This window comes from Poromitra crassiceps (assembly GCF_964638095.1).
Source record: "Poromitra crassiceps genome assembly, chromosome: 11".
NCBI classification, from domain to species: Eukaryota; Metazoa; Chordata; class Actinopteri; order Beryciformes; family Melamphaidae; genus Poromitra; species Poromitra crassiceps.
The window spans coordinates 13,960,912-13,978,623 of NC_139643.1; the positions used below are offsets into that span (position 1 = coordinate 13,960,912).

Sequence of the window (17,712 nt, forward strand, 5' to 3'; positions counted from 1 at the left end):
CTACTATGAACCCACAGAACCGCAAATCCACACAAGCAATAGAAAATATATATATAGCTCAAGCTTGACCTCATGGCACTTACTCATGTTATCTTCTGACTAGATCATTGGTTGTGTTGTATAAAGCTCAGACGTCGCTTTGGATAAAATCGGCTGCCAAGTGAAATTGTAACATTTATGCCTGTGTTACTCTGAATGGCCACAAGATGGTGGCCTAATCTAACTTTCTCCTGCTGGTGGGCTGTAGAAGCATCAATATATAAGATTCAAGTGATGGTTCATATGTTTTGTGTGATTATTGACCAAAGATTTATGATGATATTTTCATCAAAGCATGCCCCCTTTTTTCTACTGAAAATCTATCTTCATACAACTTACATGACTTCAATGTACTGTACATGTTACATCGTACAGTAATACAGTATAATGTAATTTCTAAGCCACATCCAGCAGTGTTGGACAGAGAATAAATAATGCTCAGCTGTATTGAGAAAGGAAAACAAACTACCAGAGAAAATAAATAAGACATTTGGTTGGTCCAGGGTTAGTGAACCAAAGGAGGTATAGACGTGATGTACAGAAATTATATATTTTTTATTTACAGAGCACATTTCTGTATAATTTCACATATTTGATTTATATCAAGTTGAAACTAATAAAACAAGCAAAACAGCCTGAAAAACAGATTGAAATCCTTGTGACATATAAAAGTGCATTACAAGAAATTCAAAGCAATCTCTTTTCTGAAGTGGTTACTTCACTGAAACATTCGATCATATAATCATACACCAATATAATTAAAACAACTTTGATTTTATGTACAGCAGAAATAAACCTGGCACTGTGCTAAGCTAAAAGATGTTACAGCAGCGACATCGTTTTTAATACCATTACACATAAAAAGTGTATGAAAACATGGATTGTTCTTTCATCCCTGGTGCATAAATCTAAATACAAAGACTGAAGCACCACAGCTTGACATGACAGTCACCATCATGAGCCATGTTAACACCAGGTCCTCCAAGTCTTCCAGAAAATACAAGGGACTTGGAATTGATGTCAGTTGACGGTATAAGATCCTATAAGGCTTTTATTTCACATTGTAATGTATATTTGTCACTCGCTCCTCTCAGGTGTGGAGACAAGCCGGCAGTTTACACTGAACTAATGGTTATTTTAGATTTTTGATTAATTTACTCCGATATTTTTTTTCCAATTAATCAATTAATTATTAATCTATAAAATAACAAAAATAATTACTCCCCATCACAACTTACGGGTGATGATCAGCACGAAAAGCAATGTTTGATAATGATGAAACAGAAAAGCAGCAAATCTCAGTATTTATGGAGCTGTAAGCAGCAAATGCTTGATGTTTTTACTTGAAAATGACAAACGATTAATTGACAGGAAAGCTACTTTGAAAGCATAGCTTAGAAAGCTACCGGCTACTTCACCATGGAAGTGGTTGGAAAAAAAACCCCACCAAGTTAAAAGACAATGCACAGGTTTAAATGAGAAAGAAAGCATTATTTTCTTCATTCCCTGAAAACATAAACATTCATTTTGGAGACAATTGTTTTTATCCGATGACAGTGCTATGGAAAGATAAAGCCACGATAAAGTTGGTTTAAATTTAAAATGTTTCTGTTTCACATGCATAGCCTTTGCTTGTTGCAAATTGTGGCCCAACAGTTGTTAAAATGTATGCAAACTTCTGACAATTAAAAAACGATCTGACTTTACAAAACAGACATAAACCTCTCTAAAGCCACTTTATATCCAGTGCGGGAAATCACCATCAACCAGCAGCCAAATGCAAAGAAATGCTGGCTCTGTTTTGTCTGCTCTGCTTGGCCTGGTAACAGTCCTACACTGTAAAAACTGGTAACAGTCCTACACTGTAAAATGTTACCTGATAAAATAGTGAAAATGGCCGCAGGAATGAGTCCGGGAAACATTGATGCTAACACTCCCGGTTCTTCACTGTTTTCGCCTATGGGATTTTTGAATGGGTTTTTGGGGCGATGCTTCTAATGAGGTCTGTGTAACGCAAGCTTATTCAAATGTGAACCAGTGTTCAGCAGGATAATCTTCACACATGAGGACCACTTTTATGAGTTTTTAAGCTTTTACGTGCCGTTAAAAGGGCGGCTAGCTAGCAAACGGCTAAATGAGACTACACTGTTGAGTCGACGGGGATATTATAGGTCAATAACGTCATCACTTCAAAGGACGAACACGGAAATTCTCTTTCCCTCACCTGGTTCAGCCCGGGGTAATCAATGCACAGCAGCGCACACATCAACAACAGTCCAGGTTGAGTGGTGACGTGACGTGGAAGCCTATGCGACACTGTGTGTAGTTCTGGATTAGCTTAGCACAAGCTTTTTTACTTCTAGGGCTCGCATTTACGCTTCAAAACTCATGAAAGTGGTCCTCATGTGTGAAGATTATCCCGCTGAACACTGGTTCGCGTTTGATTAAGCTTGTGTTGCCCAGAGACCTTATTTGAAGCATCGCACCAAAAACCCATTCAAAAATCCCATAGACAGAAACAGTGAAGAACCAGGAAGTCCGGGACTTCGGCGTTCCGACTACAAAAATACGTCATCCCTGCGGCTCTCTATTATGGGATGAATCAGTAACTGCAGCCAGTGACCAAGACATTGAGTTTCTGTCCTGCAAAAACCACAACTCTAACCTCAAATCCATTATCAGCACAACACTGAAATGATATACGCAGGGTGGAGATTACACAGAGGCCTCCATTGCCCCTCCCTCTGGCAATGGCGCCCTGAGATCCCTAAGGCCACCTTGGCAGTGCCCTGCTAGCAGCCTGCTAGTGTCAGCTGCTTTAAAAGCATCAGTGGTCTCAGTTTAATGTAGTCTGCTCTATGCAAAGGATGTGTCATTGAATCATTTGAACACATTTAAGAAAAATCGCTCTTCACAATGTCAACAGAGCAATGGCCTTTTGTGGCCTTGTGCCCTAAACTTTCTTGCGATGCCGAAGGCCAAATGGCCTCGCCCCTAAAATGAAGAAATTCCCACCCTGGATATACGGACGGAATACCCTGGATACTCAAACTAAGTGCTATAACTTGTGTACTTAGAGTTTGCTTTTTGGAGGAAAGGTGATAGAAAAACCCAGACAATTTACCTGAACATAACCTTTTACATTAATTTACCTCCAAAATACATTGAAATTAAATCAACAATTTCATCCAATTCACAGTGTAATTGGTCTAAAATGATGTTTGTGTCCATGTTTTCACACTTTAAAGCAGCTACGAGCAACTTTTTCGATTGTTATTAAACAGTATAATTACAATATTGATGCATCACATCTTACCTATAATAGTAGCTGAGAGCAAAGCCGTGTGAATCGGAGATTGCTCCCTTGGATGATTATTAAGTCTGTCTCTGTCTAAACTCGCGTCAACAGGGGGCTCTCTCTCTCTCTCTCCTTACCGCCGGCCCGGCTACCCGGAAGTGAAACGCGGAAGTGAAACCCGGAAGTGAAACGCAGCTGCCTGCCGACCCCGTTCGCGCTGCCTAGCAACATAGCATAAACAATGTGAATGCCACGCATACTCCCGTGAACATCTCTCGTTATATTCTAACAGGTTTTTTGGAAGTTATTTTGTGGTTATGGCCGAAGTGGCTGCTGCAAACCGTTTCATTTCACTTCCTGATCTTCCCTGGCCACAGACAGACTACACTGGCCGATTCACTCGGGGTTCAAGCGAGACTACTGTGCGTTGGTCTCGTCGACTATTAGAGGTAAGATGTGATGCATTGATATTAAATTTATACTGTTTAATAACAATCGAAAAAGTTGCTCGTAGCTGCTTTAAATGTCCTTTTCCTTCTTCAAGCATATTTATTCTTTTCAAACTTATTTAGCGACCCAAAAAGTAAATCACATAATATTCTCATAAAGGTTCTTTGAAAGGCTAATTTGCATTATACTGTGATTTATCAAGAGAATAAGCAGTGTGCAAAAGCAGTATTAATCATTCTGTCCATACAAACCCAGATCAACCCCCCCCCCTCCCTTAACAGTAACTGAATTCAGAATACAGTTACCTTTTATTCAATCTGATTACTTTGTAATCTCATTACATTGTAATCCCTTACTTCTGACCCTGTTTGGACACACAAATATGCAAGACAATACAAATAAGACAAGAGGCAGTGTAAGAACTCTTCACTCCGGCTTTGGACGAGAGTTGTTGAAGTTCACAAAGAACAAGTTCATTTAAAAAAATAACGTTGTTTTGGTCTTACTGCGGCGCGGCGGTGCTGTTAGTGGCCGCGGTGCGCATCTCCCTCTCGCAGATGAAGGGCCAGTACATGGTGCAGGGGGCGTCGTACCAGCTCTTCACCGCCACTCGGTGCAGTACGCGGGTTTTGATGATGTAGCCGCAGTCCTCGTTGATGTGGTTGTTGGGCTCGCCGTCCTCCCAGAAACTACAGAGAGAGAGAGATACTCTATATACTTTATACTTTATTTTATTTTAATACTTTATTTTATCTTATTCTATTCTATTATATTTTATTCTTTTTTGGTTTGATTGGTTTTTCGCTCTCTTCTGAAGATTTCAAAATAACAACGGTTATTTACAGATTCTGTGAATTTTTGTTAATACACTGTAATTGCTCTCTATTTGCACTATCACAATTTAACTGCCCATTTATTACAGTTCTGTTATTATTTTGAATAGATTCCAGTCAACAATAGTCTTATATTCTCTCTTATCATATTCCATTTAATTTTCTTTTCTCTTCCTCTTTGAATATCTTAAGATTTTGTGATTTATGTTACTGAGTAACAAAATGCCTTGTTTTCTGTTTTTGATTCTTTGTAATTGCTAAGTGTTGCTAATGTATGCTTTGGCAATGTAAGATGCACCTTATCATGCCAATAAAGCCCTTTTGAATTTGAATTTGAATTTTTGAGAGAGAGAGAGAGAGAGAGAGAGAGAGAGAAAAAGAGACCGAGAGAGACAGAGAGAGAGAGAGACAGAGACAGAGACAGAGAGAGAGAGAGAGAGAGATGGATATATTAACTAATGTATCCACTGTTTACTTTGTTGTTAGATCATTTGTATCGTTTTGTTGATTGTCCTGAAACGCTTTGACAAATGTGTTGTTATTACAACATGCCAACATACAAGCAGACAGGACCGTCCAAATGTGTTGTTATTACAACATGCCAACATACAAGCAGACAGGACCGTCCAAATGTGTTGTTATTACAACATGCCAACATACAAGCAGACAGGACCATCCAAATGTGTTGTTATTACAACATGCCAACATACAAGCAGACAGGACCGTCCAAATGAACACAGGCAAGAAAGCAACAATGTGAGTGTAGGAAAAGACATCAACAACTCAGCATGAAAAGAGGAAGAGAAGGAATGAGAGGGGGATAACAGGATTAATAAGCCACAGAAAACAAGCAGCATCGACACAAAATATTGTTGATAAAGGGGAAGAGACATCATATGATTATTACACCCTGCTGACTCGGCACTAAAGGGGAAGGACATATCTCGGAATATTTTGTCCCGAAGCCAAATGAAGCACGAGGAGTTGAGAGGGCAAACTAATAACAGTGACCTGACTGGCCCTGTGCACTCGCCTGCACTGACACTGAGTAAGCCCCGACTGGCTCACGATACGATAGTATTGTGATTTGCGATATATTATTGAGTATTGTGATATTGCGATATATTGTGATTTATCACCTTTTTTCAACTGCAAATGATGTCCCCAAAGGACAAAACTTTGTCAACATCTGTCTTATCTAATCAGTCTGTTCATCTCACTTCAATCATATTAATTGCAGCAAAATGTGATTGTCAAGCAGACAGACAGACCAACACTGTCATGAAAGCCTGTCATAAATGTTGCATGCACTTGACATTTTGTATAATAAAATATCACGATACTTGGCATTCGATACGATACGATATATTGCCCACAAAATATGGCGATACTATGCTGTATCGATCCCCCCCCCCCCCCCCCCCCCCCCCACTGTTCACTAGCCTGCACTGACACACTGACGGGCCCTGTTTAATGTAAAGCAGGTGATTGACCGTCACTGTGCAGGAAACAAACCAAAACCTGTCTTTTGGTGCATGAGGGATCAACACAGCTCACATTCCTAAAAAGGTTAGTCAGAATGTGTGTGTGTGTGTGTGTGTGTGTGTGTGTGTGTCTGTGTGTGTGTGTGTGTGTGTTAAGTAGAGAGAGAGAGAGAGAGGTGTTAGTGAGAGACATTCACAGAGAAAGACAGACATATAAAGCGAGAGAAAGAGAGAGAGAAAGAGAGGGAGAGAGAGAGAGAGAGAGAGAGAGAGAGAGAGAGAGAGAGATCCAGCTGATTGTGTAATACGGTCCAGAGAGCATGTTCAACGCCAACCATTTCTTTGTTTTCATCTAAAATAACAGCTACCATCTGCTGACCGGCCAATCACAGGAGGCTGTGAGCCAGGAGGGCGGAGTCACAGCAGAGCTGTATGATAGAAGAGTTGCGACATCTCCGTTCACGCCAGTGGTTTACATTGCAAAAGGAACTTTCTAAGGTTCTGGATTAAGCAGTGCTGTCGAGTTGCAGCAGAATGGACTGTTTGTGATGTACTTTTGAAAAGACGTTTAAAGAATCAAATTGTATATTATCAGCTTTATTTTATGCATTCAAACATAGCACAAGGCCCCTTCCTGGATCAGCGTTTTGGACCTTCGCTGACGCCACTCTCTAAAGGTGCATTCACACCGACCTATTAAAGTTTTTCGCTGGCATTGAGTTTACATACAAAGTCAATGCAAACCAGCGATTGAGCGTATATTCGCCCGGGGGAAAAATCGCTGGGCGTCCGAGATGAAATATCCCAACTCGAGCGTAATTTCGCTGCCAACAGTCGCTTGCTGCTTAACGCTGATTGGCTGCCGTAACCCCGGAGTATTTATTCATTCTTGCATTTGGAGAAAACACAGTTGTGTTGTTTGCGTTTTCATCCTGTCTAACGTTAGAGCTGTGTGCTGCTTGTTTCTTGACAGTGAAGATATAGGTCCCTATCGTTGCATCGGCGCTGTTTCTAGGCCGAGCGGCTGGCGCAGCTCAAATCAGTGGGCGTGGACCAGCGCACTTGATATCGTCGTGCTGGCGCTAGACGCAGCCTCAACCATTACAACCACGCCTTTTAAGCGTAAAATTATGCACCGTCATGCTCATTGGATAACTGCAATAAACGAATCGCACGCTTGCCTTTTTAGCTCCAATTCCAGTGATCCCGCAAAACCAGACGAAAGCCAAACGCTCTGCCCCCCCCCTCCCTTCATCCAGTCTGTCTGTCTGCATTATAGGCTATTATTCCATATTATTATGCTTCTCAAACCAATCTAACTGCAGTTTCAATACTGCAAGCATGTAAATACGCTACACTATAGCAAGATCAAAGTGAAAATAATGTACTAAACGCATCAGCTAGAAAAATATAGCCTATTAGATTGGTGAAAGTTTGTCCAGAAAGATATCGTTTTCTCTCCCCTGCTGCAGGTAGAATGATGCACATAAATATACCCTACATTATGTAAAGTCATTGCATAAATGTGTTTTTATTGTAAAACTAAATGTCAAGTAGGGCCAAGTTATTGGAGCGGACATCACAGTATAGCACATCACAGAAGCATGTTCCGCTGTCACTTATCTAAATCACGTTAAACCCACAAGGGGTATATATAGGCTCAAGAGGACATATATGTTTCACATAGGGTGGTGTTTCATTTCGATGTTTTATTTGGTCCAATATTGAAATGTTCGACAATTGCAGGTTGTCTTACCATTACACATTATTTTAGATCTACCTTTTATATCTATTTCGGCTCATTTGGTTGCTATTTAGTAGCGAAATGGAGGACCCAATTGCATGCTGGGAGTGGACATTCACAGGCAGTAAACTTACAACTGCTATTTCCTATGGGAAGCTGGGTGCTGCTATCTGTTGTGTCTGTTTGAGCGAGGGAGTCAGAGAGAGAGAGAGAAGGGTGACTCAGAGGCAGAAGAGCACTGGCGCACTGAATAGGCCTGGTTTCAGAGAGAGACAGAGAAGGGTGACAGGGGAGAGGCAGCAGAAGAGCACTGGCGCACTGAATAGGCCTGGTTTTCAAAGGCGCAAAGCGCTAAATTTCCGGCAGGTGCGAAGATAGCAGTACGCCGGTATTTAAGGCCGACACGCCCACTTTGGCCCATTCTGGGACTGCGCCACGCCCATTCGGCCTAAAGCGCATTTGGCAGCGTAAAGCCATATTGATATCGTCCCAAAACAGGCGCAAGGCACGTTTTTTTGCGTTTAATTAAGGCCCGTTTTAGCGCCGAAGGCTTGTGGGAGAATAGGGGCCCTTGTTTCTCAAGATCGCTGCACCCCGCCCACATCTATCAGCGGGCCGACACAGGTGCTGCCAATAGAGAGCCGCAGGGATGACGTATTTTTGTAGTCAGAACGCGGAAGTCCCGGACTTCCTGGTTCTTCATTTTTGAATGGGTTTTTGCCGCGATGCTTCAAATAAGGTCTCTGGGCAAGGCAAGCTTAATCAAACGCGAACCAGAGTTCAGTCGGATAATCTTCACCCATGAGGACCACTTTCATGAGTTTTGTAACGTAAATGCGAGCCCTAGAAGTAAAAAGCTCGAGCTAAGCTAATCCAGAACTACACACTGTTGCATAGGCTTCCACGTCACGTCAGCACTCAACCTGGACTGTTGTTGATGTGCACTGATTACCCCGGGCTGAACGGGCTGAACCAGGTGAGGGAAAGATAATTTCCGTGTTCGTGCTTTGAAGTGGTGACGTTATTGACGTATATATCCCCATCGACTCAACAGTGTAGTCTCATTTAGCCGTTTGCTAGCTAGCCGCCCTTTTAACGGCACATAAAAGCTTCAAAACTCATAAAAGTGGTCCTCGTGTGTGAAGATGATATTACTAAACACTGGTTCGCGTTTGATTAAGCCAGCGTTGCCCAGAGAGATTATTAGAAGCATCGTGCCAAAAACCCACTCAAAACTCCCATAGGCGAAAACAGTGAAGAACCAGGAGTGTTAGCATCGATGATTTCCGGACTCGTTCATGCGGCTCTCTATTGTGCACAAATAGTCTCTCCCTCAGTCCCTCTCTCCGAGCTCGGAGTATGAACACCTCAGCCACAGGGCGGAGTGCGCTCCCGATTTGCAGAGCGATTTAAACACAGCGACAGCGTGATTCCAAAGGGTTGAATCGAGCGACAGGGAGAAAAATAAATATCTCGGTGTGAACACAGCTTTACTAGATTGCTCTGAGTCACAGCTACCATCTGCTGACCAATCACAGGAGGCTGTGAGCCAGGTGGGCGGAGTCACATTCTGCAGTAAATGAGACGGGAGGACCTACCCGCCGACCAGCGGGGTGCCGTCCACCCACTTCCACATGTCCTCTGTGGATTCATCAGTGATGCCAAACCAGAAGGCGTTCCAGTGGCCTCTGGGAAGAAGCTCCCACAGGAAGGACTGACAAGACACACACACACACACACACACACACACACACACACACACACACACACACACACAAAGCATTTGTTTAAATTCCATTATCTTTACAGTCGTGTACCTTTCATGGTTAGACAGTGTCCTGTAAGACTGAAGCTCGGAATATCTTATCCGACCCCTCGCATGTACTGAACCCAGAGTACGAACTACTGCAATCTGGCAGGAGATATAGGATCCCGCGTTGCAAATATAATAGATATAAACACGCATTCGTTCCTCTGTCAATCAAAATGATTAATGACATTAACTAGAAGTGACGAGATGCACTTTATCACGGGGGGTATGTGCAATGGTGTATATGCAATGTTTTTGGTTCTTGGTGTTTTTTTGTCAAATGTTTCCACGTATGCAGCTTGGGAGACAAATGTCTCCCAAGGGACACAAATAAAGAAAACCTTGACCTTGACCCTAACCAAAACATTGCATGTTTGATTCCTTTCAACAGCCGTCTGTCCTGTCAAAGCGTCTCTCTCGCGTCACTCTGCAGCTAAATCTCTGATACAGACACTAATAATAGCGATGACAGTTTGTGTGGAAAAGGCAGGGTAAACACAGGTGCAAGCAAAACACTAATAAGAGTTTCCAACGTCCCCGTGAAAAGGGTCTTAATACAACTCAAGACAACTTGGACCGCCGTAAGTTTCAACACGGAACCTCCGGCCCGGACAGATTTGCGTTCACGCTGCACCTCCCGCTCGGGGGGAAAACAAGCTGTTGCTATAGCAACCCACGTTAGCATGGTAGCTACCTACTAGCGAACAATGCTAACCGACGAACATGCTGAATGCTGAATTTCACACAGAGCGAAACACAGATGACACAAACACATATGAAACATTAACATTACATAATTAAGGCCTCAAATTGTGTGTTGAAACGTCAACAAACGTCTTTATAACAATTCTGTGATTATCATTAACGATGCAAGTCAAGTAAAGTTGCCATTTTGATGTGGCTGTGACGTCAACTCGGAGAAACCGGAGCTCTGGATGATACCCAAATTTCCGAGCTGTAATTCCGGCCTGAACGACCGTTCAATTCACTTTTTACAGGTCGGAACGCATTTTTTCCGGCGGTCCGAGTTGTCTTGAACGGAGTAATAGAGTACCGCAGGGATGACGTATTTTCTTAGTGTTAGGCCCCGCCCATTTTTGGCATTTGTGGCATCCACTTTCGGTCGAATTGCACAGAATCAATGCGGCACACGTTAATAATAATAATAATAACGGTCCTCGCTAACGAGCTAGCGATCACAGCGGGTGTGACGCGGCAGCCAGAGTTTCCTCGTCTGGTCTATTTTTGACACACGCCACGAGCGGCCGCGTGCAACCAGGCATGAAGTCAGTACATGTTGTGACCGGGGCGGAGCAAAACAGATTGATACAAAAGGTTTTTCCTTGGATTCTGTTACCATTTTCAATTTGGTACAGTAGACTTTTACTATGTTATTTACCATCCTCAATGGTAACACAATCCATTGAAAAAACCTTTTGTATCAATTCGTTCTTTGTGAGCTGTTTTTTTTCCCTTCATAAAATAACGGCCAATTGCTCCCCCCCCCCCCCCCCCCCCCTGCTGCCCCGGTCGCTGCTCCACCCTCTGCCGATCTGGGGAGAGCCGAGACTAGCACCATGCTTCCTCCAACACATGCACAGTTGCCAGCCGCTTCTTTTCGCCTGACAGCGGGGAGCTTCACCGGCAGGACGAAGCGCGTGGGAGGATCACGCTATTCCCACCAGTTGCCTTCTGCCCAGAACAGGCGTCCCGACCAACCAGAGGAGGCGCTAGTACAGCGACCAGGATCACACAATTTCTTCAACTGGATTAGGCGATTCACACAGCAGCCACATGGAACGCTGTTTGCCACATCTTCATGTTTTCTTTTGGGGGGGTGTCGGTCACGTTGGCTATGTTACGTTACACAACATCAGCCTCCCCAAACCTTTTACCAAAACTATGTGTGCTGTGATGAATTTAGTTCAATATAAATTACTAGACCACTTGTTTTTCTTGCAGAGAACAAGTCTCTTTTCATTCCTGTTGGCGTTGCAACATGAAGACATTCTTTCTCTTTTAGAGTCTGAGCACCCAACAACAGAACAAACAAACTCACATAGAAAAAAAATATGTTTAGAATTTGGTTCACAAGCAAACTAAAAACAAAACTGTGTATCCTGTATTTCCCCCCCGAAGTCAGTCCCCCTTTCTCACACACACACACACACACACACACACACACACACACACACACCCTCCTCCTTTCTATTTGATGATTCAGATATTCGTTCATTACCTTGACATTGAAACTTAAATTTAGGATCCTAACAATTCTATTGCTGAGGAGGAGAGACGTTGTACTGTATGTGAATTAGGTGTTGTGGAAGATGAATTTCACTTGTTTCATTGTACGCTATATGAGGAACCAAGATTGTCTCTATTTCAGTGAATGCAAAATAAGAAACCTGAACTATTTTGGTCAGGAGATGATGCTAAGTTGGAATGGCTATTCAGAGATGAAGTCTTCACTTTGGCCAGGTTTATTGGGAGTGCTTGGAAACTCAGAATGGAGACGTTGTTCATCTGAATACAACTCTGTCTTGTCTTGTTTATGTTTGAGCTTTTTGTAGCTTGTTTGTTGATTTGTTTGTATTGTTGAACTTGAATGATTTGTGTCTTGTAAGCCCAGATGGGTTGGGCACCATGAATATGGTGCATGACACAGAAATAAAATGTATCTATCTATCTACCTAATAACGCTTCAAATGAGTTTTGAACGTGTTATTGGTGAGAACTAGTTCAACTATTCAATGTTCATTTGGAAATCACAAGTATTCAAAGCCTGTAAAAAGGCATCCGGGCCAGCCCTGCACATTTTATCATTAACATTCAAATTGAAATGAAATGTGACTCATTTGAGTGAAGTGACAGTTAAGGCTTTTGCACACAAAGTCCATATTTCGTCGTCCAAAATTGCCGCATGTTTAAAAATAAATACAAGACGTGGTGGGGAAAGCTCCTTCCTAGCTTCTTCTAATCTATCATTTAATCACGCATTCTTTCCACATTTGATGTGAAATTCGTTTCATTACACATGCAAGAATACCCAAGAGTGAGTTTGAGCGGCTTCCATTACGTCAATGGCCGACAATCTCCGTGCTAGATTCAGTTACGACGGTCCCAGCTCCAACACGAGGCCCAAAGCTTCCGCGTCGCGGAGTGCTAACGCTACATCCCGCAGTGCTAACCGTGCTAACAGCAGTGCTACACCAGCCAAGATAAGCCTCGCTGAAAGCGGACATTGCTGCTGTCATCAGGGGAGAGCTAAAAAATGCGTTGGCCGATGATTTTGGTATCCTCAGGAGTGAGCTAAAGGAGGTTAAGTCTGAAATTGCAAATAACACAGCCACGATCCGCTCTGAAATGGATGCTTTGCGGTATACTATCACCGGCGTGGAGGGCGGCTTATCATCATGCTCGGATGATATCACAGGCTTACAAGCTACGGTGACTGAGCTCAAATCTGAGATGGCGAATTTGAGGGGAAAGTGTGAGGACATGGAGGGGAGGATGCGGCGATGTAATATCCGTATTGTGGACATCGCTGAGGATCCTGATTCAAGTTCTACTGCATCGGTCTCCAAACTTCTGAAGGAGGTATTACGCATGGAAAAGGAGATCCTGGTTGATCGCTCACACAGAGGCCTCGCACCGAGGAGGCTCGATGGTAAACCACGCGTCATCGTCGCCAAACTCCACTACTACCAGGATTGTGTTGAGGTGCTGCGCCGAGCCAGAGAGAACGGCCCGCTCCAGTACAAGGGGGAACGGATCGCCATCTTTCCAGATTACACGGCGAGCGTTGCCAAGGCCCGATCAGCGTTCAACGACATCAGGAACCTTCTCCGAGGCCGACGTGACGTTCGCTATGGTGTGTTATTCCCTGCCCGACTGCGCATCTCCTACAAAGGGGACGACAAGGAATTCCTGGATTCTGGGAAAGCAATGGCCTATGTGAAGACGATCGTTACCAACGACGGGGCTGGCTAAGTAACACTGGCATCAACATCTCATTCTCAACCTTGTTGTTGGGTTTTTTTTCGGTGGAGCTATTTTACAAGGTGTGATGTCAGGTAATATATCTCCGTCTTCTGCTGCCATTATTTACTGCCATTGTTTTCTTAATTCGCTTCAATGAAAGCTAGAATGTCCTGATGCCATTTTTTTTTTTTTTTTTGTCTCCATAACATCACCGATAGTTAACACATTCACTGCCAACAGTTTTTTTTTTACTGTATAGCTTCTGCCAAGTTTTTTTTTGAGGATTCTGGCTCATCTTTCAAGAGCCGAGGATTCTTTTCTGTTAGGATTTTGTGAACACAAAATATCTCAAAAGAACTAATAGAATGTGTGCTTTCTCTGTCTAAAAGAGTTAGTTTGTAGAGTTAGTAGTTATGTAGGCATTAGCAGTAGAATACAGCATGGTTTCAGCGTCTGAAAATGAAAGGTTAGAAAAATGCCTTTTTGTGAAATTCGATAGAACAGTCACTTTAACCATTTATTTTTGGCATCAGTAAGACGTCAGACATCTAAACAATAGTTTTGAACAGTAATTTCCTCCATAACAGCAGGAAACCCCCCTCTCCTTCAAACTCCTCCCTCCGTGTGTGTAGGGTGACCAGATCCCAACTAGCCAAATGTGGGACAAAGAGTATGTTTGTGTGGGACAATGTGGGACGCGTTACCAATGCATCAATGTAGTCTAAAATGTTGATATAAATGTCTCTAACTTAAAAAAAATAAACGTTTCTATTCTGCCCTTAGCTCATAACATCTGCCCTCAGGTTGATTCAGTAGCACATAATATAGACTATGCAAATAACAACTTAACAAATGTATTTTATTTAAATGCAACTTTACATTCCATAAACACAGTAAGCATGAAGCTTAAGTTTCACAGTGCTTCTACACACCTGACCTGACTAAACTGTGTAGCCTACAATAAAACAGAACAGTCAAGGCTTAGAACTGTTCTTTCAAGTAGTACTTAAAGTGCTTTCAAAAGGGTTTGTCCTGCCTGTACTTTCTCAAACAACAGACAGCTGTTAGCTTACTGCCACAGTCTTCTGACCTGTATGAGTGGCAGTGTTGCACAGTGTGGTAAACGGTAGTTATTTCAGCTGCTGTTACCTTATCTGTGTTGGAATCTTGTTTGGGTTTCAGTATGAACGTATCCACAGACTGGGAAGCATCCTTTTGAGCCACACGTTTCTTGTGAGTCTCGCATTGTTTGTGTCGTTTCACATCGTATTCACCTCCGTGTGCAACTGAAAAATCACTTCGGCAAACGTTGCAAAACACTCTCTGAGAATCGCCTTGCACTGGTTTCACCCATGGGTAAATAGTGGTCCAGTCCTTATTGTAGCTGCATCTCCTTTTCTTGGCTGTAGTCGCAGTTTCTTCCCTTTCTCTTTCCATGTTTCATATTCCGCGCGCGGCGTCAAATCGACTCGCTGTTCTTTTCCGTGTTGTGGTGGTGTGTGGGCGTACCCTAACCGGTTGCCTGCATTATTTTGATTTGATCCCAGGACCTTGTGTACCCGCTCCAGTTTGATTGACATGTGACATCAGACATAGCCCGCCCCGTCATGACAGCTTTCCCTCCCTGCTTTCTCCACAGACCACACACAGCCTTCATAAACCAGACTTTAGAAACGCGCATTTGAAAACTGGAGCCAGACGATCAAAATGCGGGACGTCTCAATTTGCGGGACGCTTGAAAAATCTTGAAAATGCTGTGCAGTCCCGCACAATGCGGGACATCTGGTCACCCTACGTGTGTGTTCTCCTCCTCCCTCCGTGGCTGCAGCGGGTGTGTCACAAGCGACTTTCTGCTGTCTGTGCTGCCTGGCTGCCCCTCGTCGGGCGAGTCTGGATGGGCTCGCTCGTTTCTTGGGGTTTCGGTTGAGAGCTTTGATGAAGCTTTTGCGATTCTGGGCTTTATGCTGCGTGTTTCAAAGTGTGTTCCACCGAGTCTATTTTTGGAACCCCCCAACGTTGTGCGCCACCGTTGTGCGCCACCGTTGTGCGCCAGCGCGAAAGCGTTTTCGCCAAACCATTCTACAGTATGAGAATGGTTTCCTCACGCTTTTCCCTGCAGTTTTGGCTCGCTTTCTCTAGTCTGGAGAGCACTGTCGCCACTTAGTGGGTCGGTGGAATGGGTTGTACACGTTCGGTTGCTCCCATATTTTTATAGGAGACGTAAAAGGGTTTGATCCACGTCCCACCGTCAAATTTTTTTTTTTTTTTTTTTGACGAGTTGACTCGTCATTGGCAGTCAACCGTTGGTTTCTGCTTGACGAGTTGACTCGTCAACGGCAGTGAACGTGTTAAAAGGTATTGATGCATTTTCTTTTTCTTCTGATACTATATTCCTCTCTGTTTGGTCAACTCGAGAGTTAGAATGTTTTGATGCAACAACAACAGCAGAGCTTTGCGTGTGCCACGCATGTGTGTGTGTGTGTGTGTGTGCTGTGGTGTGTGTGTGTGTGTGTGTGTGTGTGTGTGTGTGTGTGTGTGTGTGTGTGTCTTGAGCGCCCCGTGTGGACAAATGAGATTACCTGTTTTGAGTTTCAGTTCAGGTGCTTAGGTTTCAATTCTGGGGAAATGCCAATGAAGGCCTCAGCCAATCAGAGAAGGACACTCCACAGTTAGTTTCAGTTCTGCTCTGTTGCAGTCAGTGTGTGGTTGGCATTTCTCTCCATCAACACTGTATCTCTGTTAGCAGAATATTCATTTATTTTCTGTTCTTTTTATCCTGGACTCATTGTGGACTGAAAGATTTATGCGTCCATGTAAGTTTACTACTGCTGTTATTTCATGCAGGTTTAGATTCATGACCTTTGCCATGTTGATTTATTATCTGTGGTTCTCATTTGTTTCATTTGATGTATTTAGGTGTGGCTAGTTAATTGTAATTTCATAATCCACAATTGCTTTCTATTTGTTAAATGCCAATATTGCTGTTATTGATCAGTGTTGCCAGATGGCAAATGTTGAATTATCGTACCAGAGGGTCAAAATTATCGTTTTTGGAGTGAAATTATCGTACGCCCCCTCCCCAGCGGCGCCTATGTCCGGGGGGCTGCGGCTGATCACAGGCTACTTTTTGGACTTGGCATGATTTTTCAACACTGTGACCTCAGCCTGCGTTGCAACAACAACAAAACACCCTGCAACAGCTTTGAGCCAGCCAGTGAATAAAGCGTTGCTTTCCCATTCAGTCAGGGTACATTTGTTTTCTGTGCTTACTTTGTATAAACAGATAGAGTGATAGACGTAGGATTCGACTGAGTGTCACAAAATGATGAAATTATCGTACATTTGGGGGATTTTGGGATTATTGATCGTACATCGTACAGAGGTCGAAATTATCGTACAAATACGATAATTATCGTACGTCTGGCAACGCTGTTATTGATGAATGCATCAGTTAAATTATACTTTATGTTCGATGTGGTTGCATAGTGATGATGTGGTGCATACTGTGTATGCATTTCATTGTGTGATAGTTAATGCTTGTTATTTATGCCGTTAGTATTTTTCAGAGACCACACATCTCAGTTCACAATATTGTTCTGAAGACTAACAGAGAGTTGCTTGCATGTGTGTAAACCCCCATTTGAGGACATCTTCTCAATTGAGTTCTTACCAGATATCTGTGGTGATGAATACATCCATTCAAATAACCAGTAACTTAAGGATAATAGGTGGTCTTAAGCTTGGGCTCATTCAACCAACACCTCCATCACATATCTATCTATCTATCTATCTATCTATCTATCTATCTATCTATCTATCTATCTATCTATCTATCTTATCATAAATTTGGCAATTTGGGCTCTGTTTGTTCTCTGTTCTCTGTTTAAATTTTCGTCCCACTGATGATGTCATCGTGACATCACACCCACCCACTGATGATGACATAGTGATAAGGGGGGCATAAGGGGGCACACACACCCACGTGCATGTAACCCACACACACACACACACACCCGCGCGCGTCAAGGCCATACGAGGAGTTTGAAACACGCAGATCTTCGCTGCTATGG

At 43.1% G+C, this 17,712-nt stretch overlaps 1 protein-coding gene across 1 annotated transcript in view; it reads right to left on the minus strand.

Annotated features, from left to right (window-relative positions):
* Positions 1 to 575: 575 nt before the first annotated feature.
* Positions 576 to 17,712, minus strand: part of LOC310785413 (uncharacterized protein) — a 39,353-nt gene continuing 22,216 nt past the window's right edge. The window contains exons 5-6 of the mRNA XM_083646468.1: positions 9,447 to 9,562; positions 576 to 4,476 (exon numbers count right to left, since the gene is read on the minus strand). Coding sequence (XP_083502594.1) covers positions 4,290 to 4,476; positions 9,447 to 9,562 — 303 coding nt within the window. The 3' untranslated portion in view covers positions 576 to 4,289. The remainder of the gene's footprint in view (positions 4,477 to 9,446; positions 9,563 to 17,712) is intronic.